Source organism: Pristiophorus japonicus, unplaced genomic scaffold (genome assembly GCF_044704955.1).
Source record: "Pristiophorus japonicus isolate sPriJap1 unplaced genomic scaffold, sPriJap1.hap1 HAP1_SCAFFOLD_508, whole genome shotgun sequence".
NCBI lineage: Eukaryota > Metazoa > Chordata > Chondrichthyes > Pristiophoridae > Pristiophorus > Pristiophorus japonicus.
This window is the reverse complement of record NW_027254414.1, coordinates 31,027-52,283: the sequence shown is the minus strand read 5'-3', so window position 1 is coordinate 52,283 and position 21,257 is coordinate 31,027. Positions and strand designations below refer to the sequence as shown.

General features: G+C 52.1%; 1 protein-coding gene across 1 annotated transcript in view; it reads left to right on the top strand.

Moving 5' to 3' along the window:
- LOC139253734 (zona pellucida-like domain-containing protein 1) overlaps positions 1 to 16,910 on the top strand; it is a 61,145-nt gene extending 44,235 nt beyond the window's left edge. Inside the window, exon 5 of the mRNA XM_070873522.1 lies at positions 16,756 to 16,910. Coding sequence (XP_070729623.1) covers positions 16,756 to 16,910 — 155 coding nt within the window. The remainder of the gene's footprint in view (positions 1 to 16,755) is intronic.
- Positions 16,911 to 21,257: the final 4,347 nt, after the last annotated feature.

The window sequence follows — 21,257 nt, the reverse complement described above, 5'->3', positions numbered from 1 at the left end:
CCCCTTCCCTGCCCCATAAACCTCCCCCTACACTGCCCTATAAACCTCCCCTACACTGCCCTATAAACCTCCCCCGACACTGCCCTATAAACCTCCCCTTCTCTGCCCCATAAACCTCCTCCTACACTGCCCTATAATCCTCCCCGACACTGCCCTATAAACCTCCCCTACACTGCCCTATAAACCTCCCCTACACTGCCCTATAATCCTCCCCCACACTGCCCTATAAATCTCCCCTGCACTGCCCTTTAGACCTCCCCTACACTGCCCTGTAAACCTCCCCTACACTGCACTATAAACCTCCCCTACACTGCCCGATAAACCTCCTCTACACTGCACTATAAACCTCCCATACACTGCCATATAAACCTCCCCTACACTGCCCTGTAAATCTCACCTACACTGCAATATAAACCTCCCCCACACTGCCCTATAAATCTCCCCTGCACTGCCCTTTAGACCTCCCCTACACTGCCCTGTAAACCTCCGCTACACTGCAATATAAACCTCCCCTACACTGCCCTGTAAACCTCCCCTACACTGCACTATAAACCTCCCCTACACTGCCCGATAAACCTCCTCTACACTGCACTATAAACCTCCCATACACTGCCATATAAACCTCCCCTACACTGCCCTGTAAATCTCACCTACACTGCAATATAAACCTCCCCTACACTGCACTACAAACCTCCCCGACACTGCCCAATAAAGCTCCCTCTACACTGCCCTATAAACCTCCCCCGACACTGCCCTATAAACCTCCCCTACACTACCCTGTAAACCTCCCGTACACTGCCCGATAAACCCCCCCGACACTGCCCGATAAACTTCCCCTACACTGCCTTATAAACCTCCCCTTCCCTGCCCCATAAACCTCCCCCTACACTGCCCTATAAACCTCCCCTACACTGCCCTATAAACCTCCCCCAACACTGCCCTCTCAACCTCCCCTACACTGTACTATAAACCTCCCCTACACTGCCCTATAAACCTCCCCTACACTGCCCAATAAACCTCCCCGTCACTGCCCTATCAACCTCCCCTACACTGCCCTATAAACCTCCCCTACACTGCCCGATAAACTTCCCCCTACACTGCCCTAAAACCTCCCCTACAATGCCCTATAAACCTCCCCCTACACTGCCCTTTGAACCTCCCCTACACTGCCCAATAAAACTCCTCTACACTGCCCTATCAACCTCCCCTACACTGCCCTATAAACCTCCCCTACACTGCCCTATAAAATCCCCTACACTGCCCTGTAAACCTCCCCTACACTGCCCTATAAATCTCCCCGACACTGCCCTATAAACCTCCCCCTACACTACCCCATAAATCTCCCCTACACTGCCCTATAAACCTCCCCTACACTGCCCTATAAACCTCCTCTACACTGCCCTATAAACCTCCCCCTACACTGCCCTATAAACCTCCCCCGACACTGCACTATATACTTCCCCTACACTGCCCGATAAACATCCCCCTACACTGCCCTATAAACCTCCCCTACATTGCCCTATCAACCTCCCCTACACTGCCCTATAAACCTTCCCTACACTGCCCTATAACCCTCCCCTACACTGCCCTATAAACCTCCCCGACACTGCCCAATAAAGCTCCCTCTACACTGCCCTATAAACCTCCCCCGACACTGCCCTATAAACCTCCCCTACACTACCCTGTAAACCTCCCGTACACTGCCCGATAAACCCCCCGACACTGCCCGATAAACTTCCCCTACACTGCCTTATAAACCTCCCCTTCCCTGCCCCATAAACCTCCCCCTACACTGCCCTATAAACCTCCCCTACACTGCCCTATAAACCTCCCCCGACACTGCACTATATACTTCCCCTACACTGCCCGATAAACATCCCCCTACACTGCCCTATAAACCTCCCCTACATTGCCCTATCAACCTCCCCTACACTGCCCTATAAACCTCCCCTTCTCTGCCCCATAAACCTCCTCCTACACTGCCCTATAATCCTCCCCGACACTGCCCTATAAACCTCCCCTACACTGCCCTATAAACTTCCCCTACACTGCCCTATAATCCTCCCCTACATTGCCCTATAAACCTCCCCTACACTGCCCTATAAACCTCCCCAACACTGCCCTATAAACCTCCTCTACACTGCCCTATAAACCTCCCCAACACTGCCCTCTCAACCTCCCCTACACTGTACTATAAACCTCCCCTACACTGCCCTATAAACCTCCCCTACACTGCCCAATAAACCTCCCCGTCACTGCCCTAAAACCTCCCCTACAATGCCCTATAAACCTCCCCCTACACTGCCCTTTGAACCTCCCCTACACTGCCCAATAAAACTCCTCTACACTGCCCTATCAACCTCCCCTACACTGCCCTATAAACCTCCCCTACACTGCCCTATAAAATCCCCTACACTGCCCTGTAAACCTCTCCAACACTGCCCTATAAACCTCCCCTACACTGCCCTATAAACCTCCCCTACACTGCCCTATAAACCTCCCCTACACTGCCCTATAAACCTCCCGTACACTGCCCTATAAATCTCCCCGACACTGCCCTATAAACCTCCCCCTACACTACCCCATAAATCTCCCCTACACTGACCTATAAACCTCCCCTACACTGCCCTATAAACCTCCTCTACACTGCCCTATAAACCTCCCCCTACACTGCCCTATAAACCTCCCCCGACACTGCACTATATACTTCCCCTACACTGCCCTATAAACATCCCCCTACACTGCCCTATAAACCTCCCCTACATTGCCCTATCAACCTCCCCTACACTGCCCTATAAACCTTCCCTACACTGCCCTATAACCCTCCCCTACACTGCCCTATAAACCTCCTCTACACTGCCCTATAAACCTCCCGAACATTGCCCTGTAAACCTCCCCGACACTGCCCTATAAACCTCCCCTTCCCTGCCCCATAAACCTCCCCCTACACTGCCCTATAATCCTCCACTACATTGCCCAATAAACCTCCCCTACACTGCCCTATAAACCTCCCCCACACTGCCCTATAAATCTCCCCTGCACTGCCCTTTAGACCTCCCCTACACTGCCCTGTAAACCTCTCCTACACTGTAATATAAACCTCCCCTACACTGCCCTGTAAACCTCCCCTGCACTGCACTATAAACCTCCCCTACACTGCCCTATAAACCTCCCCTACACTGCCCGATAAACCTCCTCTACACTGCACTATAAACCTCCCATACACTGCCCTATAAACCTCCCCTATGCTGCCCTGTAAATCTCCCCTACACTGCAATATAAACCTCCCCTACACTGCACTATAAACCTCCCCGACACTGCCCAATAAAGCTCCCTCTACACTGCCCTATAAACCTCCCCGACACTGCCCTATAAACCTCCCCTACACTACCCTGTAAACCTCCCGCACACTGCCCGATAAACCCCCCCTACACTGCCCGATAAACTTCCCCGACACTGCCTTATAAACCTCCCCTTCCCTGCCCCATAAACCTCCCCTTCCCTGCCCCATAAACCTCCCCCTACACTGCCCTATAAACCTCCCCTACACTGCCCTATAAACCTCCCCCGACACTGCCCTATAAACCTCCCCTTCTGTGCCCCATAAACCTCCCCCTACACTGCCCTATAATCCTCCCCTACACTGCCCTATAAACCTCCCCTACATTGCCCTATAAACTTCCCCTACACTGCCCTATAATCCTCCCCTACATTGCCCTATAAACCTCCCCTACACTGCCCTATAAACCTCCCCAACACTGCCCTATAAACCTCCTCTACACTGCCCTATAAACCTCCCCTACACTGCCCTCTCAACCTCCCCTACACTGCACTATAAACCTCCCCTACATTGCCCTATAAACCTCCCCTACACTGCCCTATAAACCTCCTCCTACACTGCCATATAAACCTCCCCCTACACTGCCCTATAAACCTCCCTCTACACTGTCCTATAAACCTCCCGTACAATGCCCTATAAACCTCCTCTACACTGCACTATAAACCACCCCTATACCACTCAATAAACCTCCCCTACATTGCCCTATAAACCTCCCCAACACTGCCCTGTAAACCTCCCCAACACTGCCCTATAAACCTCCCCAACACTGCCCGATAAACGTCCCCTACACTGCCCTATAAACCTCCCCTACACTGCCCTATAAACCTCCTCTACACTGCCCTATAAACCTCCCCTACACTACCCTATAAATCTCCCCTACACTGCCCTATAAACCTCCCCTACACTGCCCTATAAACCTCCTCTACACTGCACTATATACTTCCCCTACACTGCACTATAAACATTCCCCTACACTGCCCTATAAACCTCCCCTACATTGCCCTATCAACCTCCGCTACACTGCCCTATAAACCTTCCCTACACTGCCCTATAATCCTCCCCTACACTGCCCTATTAACCTCCTCGACACTTCACTATAAACCATCCCTATACTACCCAATAAACCTCCCCTACACTGCCCTATAAACCTCCCGAACATTGCCCTGTAAACCTCCCCGACACTGCCCTATAAACCTCCCCTTCCCTGCCCCATAAACCTCCCCCTACACTGCCCTATAATCCTCCACTACATTGCCCAATAAACCTCCCCTACACTGCCCTATAAACCTCCCCCACACTGCCCTATAAATCTCCCCTGCACTGCCCTTTAGACCTCCCCTACACTGCCCTGTAAACCTCCCCTACACTGCAATATAAACCTCCCCTACACTGCCCTGTAAACCTCCCCTACACTGCACTATAAACCTCCCCGACACTGCCCTATAAACCTCCCCTACACTGCCCAATAAACCTCCTCTACACTGCACTATAAACCTCCCATACACTGCCCTATAAACCTCCCCTACACTGCCCTGTAAATCTCCCGTGCACTGCCCGATAAACCCCCCCTACACTGCCCGATAAACTTCCCCTACACTGCCTTATAAACCTCCCCTTCCCTGCCCCATAAACCTCCCCCTACACTGCCCTATAAACCTCCCCTTCACTGCCCTATAAACCTCCCCCGACACTGCCCCATAAACCTCCCCCTACACTGCCCTATAATCCTCCCCTACACTGCCCTATAAACCTCCCCTACACTGCTCTAAAAACCTCCCCTACACTGCCCTATAATCCTCCCCTACATTGCCCTATAAACCTCCCCTACACTGCCCTATAAACCTCCCCAACACTGCCCTATAAACCTCCTCTACACTGCCCTATAAACCTCCCCTACACTGCACTATAAACCTCCCCTACACTGCCCTATCAACCTCCCCTACACTGCCCTATAAACCTCCTCCTACACTGCCGTATAAACCTCCCCCTACACTGCCATATAAATCTCCCCTGCACTGCCCTTTAGACCTCCCCTACACTGCCCTGTAAACCTCCCCTACACTGCAATATAAACCTCCCCTATACTGCCCTGTAAACCTCCCCTACACGGCACTATAAACCTCCCCGACACTGCCCTATAAACCTCCCCTACACTGCCCAATAAACCTCCTCTACACTGCACTATAAACCTCCCATACACTGCCCTATAAACCTCCCCTACACTGCCCTGTAAATCTCCCGTGCACTGCCCGATAAACCCCCCCTACACTGCCCGATAAACTTCCCCTACACTGCCTTATAAACCTCCCCTTCCCTGCCCCATAAACCTCCCCCTACACTGCCCTATAAACCTCCCCTTCACTGCCCTATAAACCTCCCCCGACACTGCCCCATAAACCTCCCCCTACACTGCCCTATAATCCTCCCCTACACTGCCCTATAAACCTCCCCTACACTGCCCTAAAAACCTCCCCTACACTGCCCTATAATCCTCCCCTACATTGCCCTATAAACCTCCCCTACACTGCCCTATAAACCTCCCCAACACTGCCCTATAAACCTCCTCTACACTGCCCTATAAACCTCCCCTACACTGCACTATAAACCTCCCCTACACTGCCCTATCAACCTCCCCTACACTGCCCTATAAACCTCCTCCTACACTGCCGTATAAACCTCCCCCTACACTGCCATATAAACCTCCCCCTACACTGCCCTATAAACCTCCCCCTACACTGTCCTATAAACCTCCCGTACAATGCCCTATAAACCTCCTCGACACTGCCCTTTCAACCTCCACTACAATGCCCTATAAACCTCCCCTGCACTGCCCGAAAACCTCCACTACACTGCCCTAAAAACCTCCCCTTCATTGCCCTATAAACCTCCCGTACACTGACCTATAAACCTCCCCTGCAGTGCCCTATAAACCTCCCCGACACTGCCCTATAAAACTCTCCTTCACTGCCTAAATAAACCTCCCCTACACTGCCCTATAAACCTCACCTACACTGCCTATAAACCTCCCCTACACTGCCCTATAAACCTCCTCTACACTGCCCTATACACCTCCCCTACACTGCCCTCTCAACCTCCCCTACTCTGCCCGATAAACCTCCCGTACAATGACCTATAAACCTCCCCTTTACTGCCCTATAACCTCCTCCTACACTGCCCAATAAACCTCTCCTACACTGCCCTATAAACCTCCCCTACACTGCCCTATAAACCTCCCCTTCACTGCCCTATAAACCTCCCCTACACTGCCCTATAAAACTCTCCTTCACTACCTAAATAAACCTCCCCTACACTGCCTTATAAACCTCACCTACACTGCCTATAAACCTCCTCTACACTGCCCTATAAACCTCCCCTTCACTGCCCTATAAACCTCCCCCGACACTGCCCTGTAAACCTCCTCGACACTGCCCTCTCAACCTCCCCAACACTGCCCTATATACCTCCTCCTGCACTGCCCTGTCAACCTCCCTCTACACTGCCCTATAAACATCCCCCTACACTGCCCTATAAACCTCCTCTACACTGCCCTCTCAACCTCCCCTACACTGCCCTATAAACATCCCCCTACACTGCCCTATAAACCTCCACTACACTGCCCTATAAACCTCCCCTTCACTGCCCTATAAACCTCCCCTACACTGCCCTATAAACCTCCCCCTACACTGCCCGGTAAACCTCCCCCTACACTGCCCTAAAACCTCCCCTACAATGCCCTATAAACCTCCCCTACACTGCCCTTTCTACCTCCCCTACACTGCCCTGTAAACCTCCCCCGACACTGCCCTTTGAACCTCCCCGATACTGCCCAATAAAACTCCCCGACACTGCCCTATCAACCTCCCCTACACTGCCCTATAAACCTCCCCTACACTGCCCTATAAACCTCCCCTACACTGCCCTATAAACCTCCTCTACACTGCACTATAAACCACCCCTATACCACCCAATAAACCTCCCCTACATTGCGCTATAAACCTCCCCAACACTGCCCTGTAAACCTCCCCAACACTGCCCTATAAACCTTCCCTACACTGCCCTATAAACCTCCCCTACACTGCCCTATAAACCTCCCCTACACTGCCCTATAAACCTCCCATACACTGCCCTATAAATCTCCCCTACACTGCCCTATAAACCTCTCCCTACACTGCCTATAAACGTCCCCTACACTGCCCTATAAACCTCCTCTACACTGCCCTATAAACCTCCCCTACACTACCCTATAAATCTCCCCTACACTGCCCTATAAACCTCCTCTACACTGCCCTATAAACCTCCTCTACACTGCCCTATAAACCTCCCTCTTCACTGCCCTATAAACCTCCCCCTACACTGCACTATATACTTCCCCTACACTGCCCGATAAACATCCCCCTACACTGCCCTATAAACCTCCCCTACAATGCCCTATCAACCTCCCCTACACTGCCCTATAAACCTTCCCTACAATGCCCTATAACCCTCTCCTACACTGCCCTATAAACCTCCTCTACACTGCACTATAAACCACCCCTATACTACCCAATAAACCTCCCCTACACTGCCCTATAAACCTCCCGAACATTGCCCTGTAAACCTCCCCGACACTGCCCTATAAACCTCCCCTTCCCTGCCCCATAAACCTCCCCCTAAACTGCCCTATAATCCTCCACTACATTGCCCAATAAACCTCCCCTACACTGCCCTATAAACCTCCCCCACACTGCCCTATAAATCTCCCCTGCACTGCCCTTTAGACCTCTCCTACACTGCCCTGTAAACCTCCCCTACACTGCATTATAAACCTCCCCTACACTGCCCTGTAAACCTCCCCTACACTGCACTATAAACCTCCCCTACACTGCCCTATAAACCTCCCCTACACTGCCCGATAAACCTCCTCTACACTGCACTATAAACCTCCCATACACTGCCCTATAAACCTCCCCCGACACTGCCCTATAAACCTCCCCTACACTGCCCTGTAAACCTCCCGTACACTGCCCGATAAACCCCCCCTACACTGCCAGATAAACTTCCCCTACACTGCCTTATAAACCTCCCCTTCCCTGCCCCATAAACCTCCCCCTACACTGCCCTATAAACCTCCCCTTCTCTGCCCCATAAACCTACCCAACACTGCCCTATAATCCTCCCCTACACTGCCCTATAAACCTCCCCTACATTGCCCTATAAACCTCCCCTACACTGCCCAATAAACCTCCCCTACACTGCCCTATGAACCACCCCAACACTGCCCTATAAACCTCCCCCTGCACTGCCCTATAAACCTCCCCTACACTGCCCTATAAACCTCCCCCTACACTGCCATATAAACCTCCCCCTACACTGCCATATAAACCTCCCCCGACACTGCCCTATAAACCTCCCCTACACTGCCCTATAAACCTCCCCTACACTGCCATATAAACCTCCCCTACACTGCAATATAAACCTCCCCCTACACTCCCCTATAAACCTCCCCCTACACTGCCATATAAACCTCCCCCGACACTGCCCTATAAACCTCCCCTACACTGCCCTATAAACCTCCCCTACAATGCCCTATAAACCTCCCCTACACTGCCCTTTCAACCTCCCCTACACTGCCCTTTGAACCTCCCCTGCACTGCCCAATAAACCTCCCCTACACTGCCCGATCAACCTCCCTACACTGCCCGATAAACCTCCCCTACACTGCCCTATAAACCTCCCCTACACTGCACTATAAACCTCCCCAACACTGCCCTATAAACCTCCCCGACACTGCCCTATAAAGCTCCCCCTACACTGCCCGATAAACCTCCCCCTGCACTGCCCTAAAAACTTCCCCTCCACTGCCCTATAAACCTCCCCTCCACTGCCCTTTCTACCTCCCCTACACTGCCCTATAAACCTCCCCTACACTACCCTTTAAACCTCCCCTACATTGCCCTATTAACCTCCCCTACACTGCCCTATAAACCTCCCCTACATTGCCCTATAAACCTCCTCTAAACTGCCCTATAAACCTCCCCTACACTGCAATATAAACCTCCCCTACACTGCACTAGAAACGTCCCCGACACTGCCCAATAAATCTCCCTCTACACTGCCCTATAAACCTCCCCTACACTGCCCTATAAACCTCCCCGTCCCTGCCCCATAAACCTCCCCCGACACTGCCCTATAATCCTCCCCTACATTGCCCTTTTAACCTCCCCTACACTGCCCTATAAACCTCCCCTTCACTGCCCTATAATCCTCCCCTACATTGCCCTTTAGACCTCCCCTACACTGCCCTGTAAACCTCCCCAACACTGCAATATAAACCTCCCCTACACTGCACTATAAACCTCCCCTACACTGCCCTATAAACCTCCCCTACACTGCCCTATAAACCTCCCCTACACTGCCCTATAAACCTCCCCTACACTGCCCTATAAACCTCCCCTACACTGCCGAATAAACCTCCCCTACACTGCCCTATGAACCACCCCAACACTGCCCTATAAACCTCCCCTGCACTGCACTATAAACCACCCCGACACAGCCCAATAAACCTCCCCTACACTGCAATATAAACCTCCCCTACACTGCCCTATAAACCTCCCCTACACTGCACTATAAACCTCGCCTACACTGCCATGTAAACCTTCCCTACACTTCCCGAAAACCTCCCGTACACTGCCCTATCAACCTCCCCCTACACTGCCCTATAAACCTCCCCTACATTGCCCTATAAACCTCCCCTACACTGCCCTTTCAACCTCCCCTACACTGCCCTATAAACCTCCCCCGACACTGCCCTATAAACCTCACCCCAACACTGCCTGATAAACGTCCCCCTGGACTGCCCTATAAACCTCCTCTACAATGCCCTATAAACCTCCCCTACACTGCCCTTTCAACCTCCCCTACACTGCACGATTAAACCTCCCCTACACTGCCCTATAAACCTCCCGACACTGCCCTATAAATCTCCCCTGCACTGCCCTTTAGACCTCCCCTACACTGCCCTATAAACCTCCCCCGAAACTGCCCTATAAAACTCCCATACACTGCCCTATAAACCTCCCCTTCCATGCCCCATAAACCTCCCCCACATTGCCCTATAAACCTCCCCTACACTGCCCTATAAACCTTCCCCTACACTGCCCTATAAGCCTCCCTTACACTGCCCTATAACCTCCCCTACACTGCCCTGTAAACTTCCCCTACACTGCCCTATAAGCCTCCCCTTCTATGCCCCATAAACCTCCCCCTACACTGCCCTATAATCCTCCCCTACATTGCCCTATAAACATCCCCTACACTGCCCTATAAACCTCCCCTTCCCTGCCCCATAAACCTCCCCATACACTGCCCTATAATCCTCCCCTACATTGCACTATAAACCTCCCCGACACAGCCCAATAAAGCTCCCTCTGCACTGCCCGATAAACCTCCTCTACACTGCCCTATAAACCTCCCCCAAAACTGCCCTATAAAACTCGCATACACTGCCCTATAAACCTCCCCTTCCCTGCCCCATAAACCTCCCCCTACACTGCCCTATAAACCTCCCCTACACTGCCCTATAAACCTTCCCCTACACTGCCCTATAAGCCTCCCCTTCTATGCCCCATAAACCTCCCCCTACACTGCCCTATAATCCTCCCCTACATTGCCCTATAAACCTCCCCTACACTGCCCTATAAACCTCCCCTTCCCTGCCCCATAAACCTCCCCCTACACTGCCCTATAATCCTCCCCTACATTGCCCTATAAACCTCCCCTACATTGCCCGATAAACCTCCCCTACACTGCCCTATAAACCTCCCGTACACTGCCCTATAAACCTCCCCTACATTGCCCTATAAACCTCCCCTACATTGCCCTATAAACCTCCCCTACACTGCCCTATAAACCTCCCCAACACTGCCCTATAAACCTCCCCTACACTGCCCTATATACCTCTCCGACACTGCCTTATAAACCTCCCCCTACATTGCCCTTCAAACCTCCCCTACACTGGCCTATAAACCTCCCCTACACTGCCCTATAAACCTCCCCTACACTGCCGAATAAACCTCCCCTACACTGCCCTATGAACCACCCCAACACTGCACGATAAACCTCCCCTACACTGCCATGTAAACCTTCCCTACACTTCCCGAAAACCTCCCGTACACTGCCCTATAAACCTCCCCCTACACTGCCCTATAAACCTCCCCTACATTGCCCTATAAACCTCCCCTACACTGCCCTATAAACCTCCCCCTACACTGCCCTATAAACCTCCTCTACACTGCCCTATATAGCGCCTCTACACTCCCCTATAAACCTCCCCCTACACTGCCCTATAAACCTCCCCTACAATGCCCTATAAACCTCCCCTACACTACACTTTCAAGCTCCCCTACACTGCCCGATAAACCTCCCCCTGCACTGCCATGTAAACCTTCCCTACACTTCCCGAAAACCTCCCGTACACTGCCCTATAAACCTCCCCTACACTGCCCTATTAACATCCCCGACACTGCCCTATAAACCTCCCCTACACTGCCCTATTAACATCCCCTACACTGCCCTATAAATCTCCCCCTGCACTGACCTATAAACCTCCCCTACACTTCCCTGTAAACCTCCCCCTATACTGCCATATAAACCTCCCCTACAATGCCCTATAAACCTCCCCCTGCACTGCCCTATAAACCTCCCCTACAATGCCCTATAAACCTCCCCCTGCACTGCCCTATAAACCGCCCCTACACTGCCCGATAAACCTCCCCCTGCATTGCCCTATAAACCTCCCCTACAATGCCCAATAAACATGCCCTTTTAACCTCCCCTACACTGCCCTATAAACCGCCCCTGCACTGCCCTATAAACCAACCCAACACTGCCATATAAACCTCCCCTACACTGCCCTATAAACCTCCCCTACATTGCCCTATAAACCTCCTCTACATTGCCCTATAAACCTCCCCAACACTGCCCTATAAACCTCCCCAACACTGCCCTATAAACCTCCCCTACACTGCCCTATAAACCTCCCCGACACTGCCTTATAAACCTCCCCATACATTGCCCTTCAAACCTCCCCTACACTGGCCTATAAACCTCGGCTACACTGCCCTTCAAACCTCCCCTACACTGCCCTATAAACCTCCCCTACACTGCCCTATAAACCTCCCCTACATTGCCAAATAAACCTCCCCTACACTGCCCTATAAACCTCCCCTACACTGCCCTATAAACCTCCCCTACATTGCCCAATAAACCTCCCCTACACTGCCCTATAAACCTCCCCTACACTGCCCTATAAACCTCCCCTACATTGCCCAATAAACCTCCCCTACACTGCCCTATAAACCTCCCCTACACTGCCGAATAAACCTCCCCTACACTGCCCTATGAACCTCCCCTACATTGCCCAATAAACCTCCCCTACACTGCCCTATAAACCTCCCCAACACTGCACTATAAACCTCCCCTACACTTCCCGGAAACCTCCCGTACACTGCCCTCTAAACCTCCCCTTCAGTGCCCTATAAACCTCCCCTACACTGCCCTTTACATCCTCCCCGACAATGCCCTATAAACCTCCCCTGCACTGCCCTATAAACCTCCCCTACACTGCCCTATAAACGTCCCCTTCATTGCCCTATAAACCTCCCGTACACTGCCCTCTAAACCTCCCCTTCAGTGCCCTATAAACCTCCCCTACACTGCCCTATAAAACTCTCCTTCACTGCCCAATAAACCTCCCCTACACTGCCCTATAAACCTCTACCTACACTGCCCTATAAACCTCCCCTTCACTGCCCTCTAAACCTAACCAACACTGCCCTATAAAACTCTCCTTCACTGCCCTATAAACCTCCCCCTACACTGCCCTGTAAACCTCCCCTACACTGCCCTCTCAACCTCCCCAACACTGCCCAATAAACCTCCCCGACACTGCCCTATCAACCTCCCCTACACTGCCCTATAAACCTCCCCTACACTGCCGATAAATCTCCCCCTACACTGCCCTAAAACCTCCCCTACAATGCCCTATAAACCTCCCCTACACTGCCCTAAAACCGCCCCTACACTGCCCAATAAAACTCCCCTACAATGCCCTATCAACCTCCCCTACACTGCCCTTTCTACCTCCCCTACACTGCCCTTTGAACCTCCCCTACACTGCCCAATAAAACTCCCCTACACTGCCCTATAAACCTCCCCTACACTGCCCTATAAACCTCCCCTACACTGCCCTATAAACCTCCCCTACACTGCCCTATAAACCTCCCCTACACTGCCCTATAAACCTCTACCTACAATGCCCTATAAAATTCCCCTACACTGCCCTATAAACCTCCCCTACACTGCCCTATAAACCTCCTCAGCACTGCACTATAAACCTCCCCTACACTGCCCTATAAACCTCCCCTACACTGCCCTATAAACCTCCTCTACACTGCCCTATAAACCTCCCCCTACACTGCCTATAAACCTCCCCTACACTGCCCTATAAACCTCCTCTACACTGCTCTATAAACCTCCCCCTACACTGCACTAAATACCTCCCCTACACTGCCCTATAAACATCCCCCTACACTGCCCTATAAACCTCCTCTACACTGCCCTATAAACCTCCCCTACAATGTCCTATAAACCTCCCATACACTGCCCTTTCAACCGCCCCTGCACTGCCCTATAAACCTCCCCTGCAATGCCCTATAAACCTCCCCTTCACTGCCCTTTCAACCTCCCCTACAATGCCTTGTAAACCTCCCCTACACTGCCATATAAACCTCCCCTTCACTGCCCTTTCAACCGCCCCTGCACTGCCCTATAAACCTCCCCCTGCACTGCCCTATAAACCTCCCCTACACTGCCATATAAACCTCCCCTTCACTGCACTCTGAACCTCCCCTACACTGCCCTATAAACCTCCCCCTACACTGCCCTATAAACCTCCTCTACACTGCCCTATAAACCTCCCCCTACACTGCCCTATAAACCTCCCCTACACTGCCCTATAAACCTCCCCCTACACTGCCCTATAAACCTCCTCTACACTGCCCTATAAACCTCCCCCTACACTGCCCTATAAACCTCCCCCTACACTGCCCTATAAACCTCCTCTACACTGCCCTATAAACCTCCCCCTACACTGCCCTATAAACCTCCTCTACACTGCCCTATAAACCTCCCCCTACACTGCCCTATAAACCTCCTCTACACTGCCCTATAAACCTCCCCTACACTGCCCTATAAACCTCCCCGTACACTGCCCTATAAACCTCCCCCTACACTGCCCTTTCAACCTCCTCTACACTGCCCTATAAACCTCCCCCTACACTGCCCTTTCAACCTCCCCTACACTGCCCTTTCAACCTCCCCTACACTGCCCAATAAACCTCCCCTTCACTGCTCTATAAACCTCCTCTACACTGCTCTATAAACCTCCCCTACACTGCCATATAAACCTCCCCTACACTGCCATATAAACCTCCCCTTCACTGCTCTATAAACCTCCCCGACACTGCCCTATAAACCTGCCCTTCACTGCCCTATAAACCTCCCCTACACTGCCATATAAACCTGCCCTTCACTGCTCTATAAACCTCCCCTACACTGCCCTATAAACCTGCCCTACACTGCCCTATAAACCTCCCCCTACACTGCCCTATAAACCTCCCCGTACACTGCCCTATAAACCTCCCCCTACACTGCCCTATAAACCTCCTCTACACTGCCCTATAAACCTCCCCCTACACTGCTCTATAAACCTCCCCTACACTGCCATATAAACCTCCCCTACACTGCCATATAAATCTCCCCTTCACTGCTCTATAAACCTCCCCGACACTGCCCTATAAACCTGCCCTTCACTGCCCTATAAACCTCCCCTACACTGCCATATAAACCTGCCCTTCACTGCCCTATAAACCTCCCCTACACTGCCATATAAACCTGCCCTTCACTGCTCTATAAACCTCCCCTACACTGCCCTATAAACCTGCCCTTCACTGCCCTATAAACCTCCCCTACACTGCCCTATAAACCTCCCCTTCACTGCTCTATAAACCTCCCCTACACTGCCCTATAAACCTCCCCTTCACTGCTCTATAAACCTCCCCTACACTGCCCTATAAACCTGCCCTTCACTGCCCTATAAACCTCCCCTACACTGCCCTATAAACCTCCCCTTCACTGCCCTATAAACCTCCCCTACACTGCTCTATAAACCTCCCCTACACTGCTCTATAAACCTCCCCTACACTGCCCTATAAACCTCCCCTTCACTGCTCTATAAACCTCCCCTACACTGCCCTATAAACCTCCCCTTCACTGCCCTATAAACCTCCCCTACACTGCCCTATAAACCTCCCCTTCACTGCCCTATAAACCTCCCCTACACTGCCCTATAAACCTCCCCTACACTGCTCTATAAACCTCCCCTACACTGCTCTATAAACCTCCCCTACACTGCCCTGTAAACCTCCCCTTCACTGCTCTATAAACCTCCCCTACACTGCCCTATAAACCTCCCCTTCACTGCCCTATAAACCTCCCCTACCCTGCTCTATAAACCTCCCCTACACTGCCCTATAAACCTCCCCTTCACTGCCCTATAAACCTCCCCAACACTGCCCTATAAACCTCCCCTACACTGCCCTATAAACCTCCCCTACACTGCCCTATAAACCTCCCCTACACTGCTCTATAAACCTCCCCTACACTGCCCTCTAAACCTCCCCTTCACTGCCCTATAAACCTCCCCTACACTGCCCTATAAACCTCCCCTACACTGCCCTATAAACCTCCCCTACACTGCCCTATAAACCTCCCTCTACACCATCCTCTAAAGCTCCCTCTACACTGCCCCATCAAACCCTCCCAGGGCAGGTACAGCACCAGGTTAAATCCGGGTGTGACAGTTTGTCAGGCACTGGCCTTTCAGAATGTAAATTAATTTTTGTCTCCTCAGATTTCCTGGCCACTCCCTCAGTACAAGGTTTGTAAACACTCTGCCGATAGATTGAGATGTGTTTTTGAAGGAAGCATGCCCCCTTAGTGCCCCCAGGTCAGGTGCTTGCAGGTTTTCTGCTCCAGGTCAGTGTCCAGTCACTCCCAGTGGGAAAGTTTTTTAAGCCAGAGGTGGACTGTGAGGCCCTTCATGGTCGAACAGTCAGCTGAAGCGCACAGGATTAAAAATGACATCATTGGGCTCTGGCTGATAGAGAGAGGAGAGAGAGTGTGTGGTTGAGAGACGGAGAGGGATAAAGGGAGGAGAGAGAGTGGGAGAGAGAGAGAGGGAGGGTGGGAGAGAGATTGAGAGAGGGAGGGAGAGGGGGAGCCAGAGATGGGATATAACCGGGGGCGGGGGGGGGGGGCGGCGGTGGGGGGGACGGAGGGACGGCAATGACTCTAACTTTCTCCCGCTCCCTCGGCAGGTTCTCCCGCCGGGAAGCTCCGGCACTCCGCGGTGGCGCTGGGAGCAGCGACAGGAGTCCTGGGCCTGGTGTGTGTTGGAATCATGGCATTCCTGATCGGGTGGCACCTCGTGAGACGGCGGACCCAGCGAGAGGCACAGAGGGACCCCCAATAATGGGGGGAGAGAGAGTGTGAGAGAGAGAGTGTGAGTGTGAGTGTGTGAGAGTGAGAGAGTGGGAGTGAAGAGGGAGGGGGAGAGAGAGAGAGAGAGAGAGAGACAGAGACAAAGAGAGAGTGAGAGACAGATTGAGACAAAGAGTGAGACAGAGAGAGAGACAGAGAAAGTGAGAGAAAGAGAGAGACAGAGAGAGATTGAGAGACAGAGAGAGAGAGGGACATACACACACACACACACACAGTCAGACAGATTGAGAGAGAGAGACAGAGAGAGAGAGAGAGAGAGTGAGAGAGAGGCAGAGGGAGGGAGGGGGAGGAAGAGAGAGGCGGAGTGAGAGAGAGAGAGACAGAGAGAGAGAGTGAGAGAGAGAGAGAGACAAAGAGACAGAGAGAGTGAGAGAGAGAGACAAAGAGACAGAGAATGAGAATGAGAGACAGAGAGTGAGAGAGTGACAGAGAGAGAGAGAGACAGAGCGAGTGAGAGAGAGCGAGTGAGACAGAGCGAGTGAGACAGTGCGAGTGAGAGCGAGAGAGAGAGAGATAGAGAGAGAGAGACAAAGAGACAGAGAGAGTGAGAGAGAGAGACAAAGAGACAGAGAATGAGAGTGAGAGACAGAGAGTGAAACAGAGCGAGTGAGAGAGAGTGAGAGACAGAGAGAGTGAGAGAGTGACAGAGAGAGAGAGAGAGACAGAGCGAGTGAGAGAGAGCGAGTGAGACAGAGCGAGTGAGAGAGAGTGAGAGAGAGAGAGACAAAGAGACAGAGAGAGTGAGAGAGAGAGACAAAGAGACAGAGAATGAGAGAGTGAGACAGAGCGAGTGAGAGAGAGTGAGAGACAGAGAGAGTGAGAGAGAGCGAGTGAGACAGAGCGAGTGAGAGAGAGTGAAAGACAGAGAGAGTGAGAGAGAGCGAGGGGGAGAGAAAGACAGAGAGTGAGAGAGGGAGGGTAAAAATGCCGCCAGTAATGGGGATGGTGGAATTGGGTCTGACTCCATGAAGGGCGGAATATTAAACAATGTTTGAAACGCAAAAGTGTCTCCGAGTCTCATTATTGAATGTGGAACACGGGGGGAGGGGTATTATTGGGTGTGGGGAGTGAGGGAGAAAGGGGGATTGAACTGGGTAAGGTATCGAGGGGCTGGGGGAGTGAGGGGGGAGAGTGAACTATTGAGGGGCTCGAGGTGAGAGGGAGTGGGATATCGAGGGCCTCGGGGAGTGAGGGAGAGAGTGAGGGGGATAGTGAGATATTGAAGGGCTTGGGGTGTGAGGGGGAGAGTGAGATGTTGAGGGGCTTGGGGAGTGAGGGGGAGAGTGAGATATTGAGGGGCTCGGGAGGAGAGGGGCAGATGAGGGGGAGAGTGAGATATGGAGGGGCTCAGGGAGTGAGGGGGAGAGTGAGATATTGAGGGGCTCGGGGAGTGAGGGGGAGAGGGGGATATCGAGGGGCTGGGGGAGTGAGACTGGACTGGGTGAGGTATGGAGGGACTGGGGGAGTGAGGGGTGACTGGGTGAGATATTGAGGGGCTTGGGGAGTGAGGGGGAGAGTGAGATATTGAGGGGCTAGGGAGTGAGACTTGATTGGGTGAGGTATGGGGGGGTGCTGGGGGAGTGAGGGTGGACTGGGTGAGATATTGAGGGGCTGGGGGAGTGAGGGGGAGAGTGAGATATTGAGGGGCTAGGGAGTGAGACTTGATTGGATGAGGTATGGGGGGGCTTGGGGAGTGAGGGGGGACTGGGTGAGGTATGGAAGGGCTGGGGGAGTGACCTCACTCACTCACCCTGCCTGTCCCTGTCCTGCCCTGCCCTGAGGCGGCTGGATGCTGGATTGCAGCAGGACCAGTTGGCCCAGTGTCAGTCTGTATAAAGTCTGCTCCCGGTGGATGTGTGTGTGTGTCGGGAGTTCAGTGGCTGGGAGTCAGACACAGACAGGTGCCAGCGAGCTGGGACTCGATCCGTGAAGGGGAAGTCATGCTGCGGTGAGATTTTGGGAAGGCAAAGCGACTGAATTCTGAGCCGTGTTGAGATCGATGGTCGGTTAACGGGAGGTTGGGAAGATGTGCTTCACCCTAGGACTGTCACAGGGGTGTGCAGTGGGCTGCTGCCACCCTCCGATCCTCCATACCCTGCTGTTGCTGGGATGCCTGACTGTCGGTGAGTGTAGAGGGGTCGCAGAGGTGTGGGGGCATAACCTTCACAGCTTGCCAGCCTCACTATTAAAACACATTTCTTTGTTGTCCCTCTGAGCTCCCTCAAGGCACTGTCATAATCTGCAATTTCTCTGTAACCGCTTCATTTATATATCATCATATATAGATTTATGGGATGTGGCGTCGCTGGCAAGCCCAGCATTTATTGCCCATTCCCAGTTGCCCCTTGAGAAGGTGGTGGTGAGCCGCCTTCTTGAACCGCTGCAGTCCGTGTGGTGAAGGTGCTCCCACAGTGCTGTTAGGGAGGGGGTTCCAGGATTGTGACCCAGCGACGATGAAGGAACGGCCGATATATTTCCAAGTCAGGATGGTGTGTGACTTGGAGGGGAACTTGGAGGTGGTGGTGATCCCATGCATCTGCTGCCCTTGTCCTTCTAGGTGGTAGAGGTTACGGGTTTGGGAGGTGCTGCCGAAGAAGCCTTGGCGAGTTGCTGCAGTGCATCTTGTAGATGGTACACACTGCAGCCACGGTGCGTCGGTGATGGAGGGAGTGAATGTTTAAGGTGGTGGATGGGGTGCCAATCAAGGGGGCTGCTTTGTCCTGGATGGTGTTGAGCTTCTCGAGTGTTGTTGGAGCTGCACTCATCCAGGCAAGTGGAGAGTATTCCATCACACTCCTGACTTGTGCCTTGTCGATGGAGTCAGGAGCTAAGACACTCGCCACAGAATACCCAGCCTCTGACCTGCTCTTGTTGACACAGTATTTATGTGGCTGGTCCAGTTAAGTTTCTGGTCAATGGTGACCTCCAGGATGTTGATGGTGGAGTATTCAGTGACAGTAATGCTGTTGAATGACAAGGAGCGATGGTTAGACTCTCGCTTGTTAGAGATAGTCATTGCCTGGCACTTGTGTGGCGTGAATGTTACTTGCCACTTATCAGCCCAAGCCTGAATGTTGTCCAGTTCTTGCTGCATGCGGGCATGGACTGCTCCATTATCTGGGGAGATGCGAATGGCACTGAACACTGTGCAGTCATCAGCGAAAATCCACATTCCTGACCTTATGATGGAGAGAAGGTCACTGATGAAGATGGTTGGGCCTAGGACACTGTCCTGAGGAACTCCTGCAGTGATGTCCTGGGGCTGTGATGATTGACCTCCAACCACCACAACCATCTTCCTTTGTGTTAGGTATGACTCCAGCCAGTGGAGAGTTTTCCCCCTGATTCCCATTGACTTCAGTTTTACTCGGGCTCCTTGATGCCACACTCGGTCAAATCATAGAATCACAGAGTAGTACAGCACGGAAGGAGGCCATTCGGTCCATCAAGTCTGCAATCCAGTTAGTCCCCCTCCCCCGCTCTTTCCCCATTATCCCTCAATTGGTTCTCCTCCAAGTATTTATCCAATTCCTTTTTGAAGGCCACTATTGAATCTGTCTCCACCACCCTGACAGGCAGTGCACTCCAAATCCTAACCACTCCTTGTGTAAAAAGGTTTTTCTTCATGCTGCCTCTGGTTTTTTAGCCAATCACCTTAAGTCTGTGTCCTCTTCAGCCAATGGGAACAGTTTCTCTTTATTTACTCTGTTTAAACCCTTCATGATTTTGAACGCTTCAATCAAATCTCCTCTTCTCTGCTCTAAGGAGAAGAACTCCAGCTTCTCCAGTCTCGCCACGTATCTGAAATTACCTTATCTCTGGAACCACTCCAGTAAATCTCCTCCGCACCATCTCCAAGGCCTTCACAGCCTTCCTAAAGTGCGGTGCCCAGAATTGGACGCACTACTCCCACTGGGGCCGCATTTGAGTTTTACAAATTTTTAGTCGAGGGCAGTCGCTCTCACCTCACCTCTGGAATTTAGCTCTGTTGTCCATGTTTGGACCAAGGATGTAATGAGGTCTGGGACCGAGTGGTCCTGGCAGAACCCAAACCGAGCATCGGTGAGCAGGTTACTGCTGAGCAAGTGCCGCTTGACAGCACTGTCGACAAAACTTTCCATCACTTTGCTGATGATTGAGAGTAGACTGATGGGACGGTAACTGCCCGGATTGGATTTGTCCTGCTTTTTATGAACAGGACATACCTGGGCAGTTTTCCACATCCATACAGTTCTGAGTTCAGATTCCACAACACTGACAAAACAACCACCAACTTGCATTTATATAGCGCCTTTAACGTAGTAAATCATCCACAGGA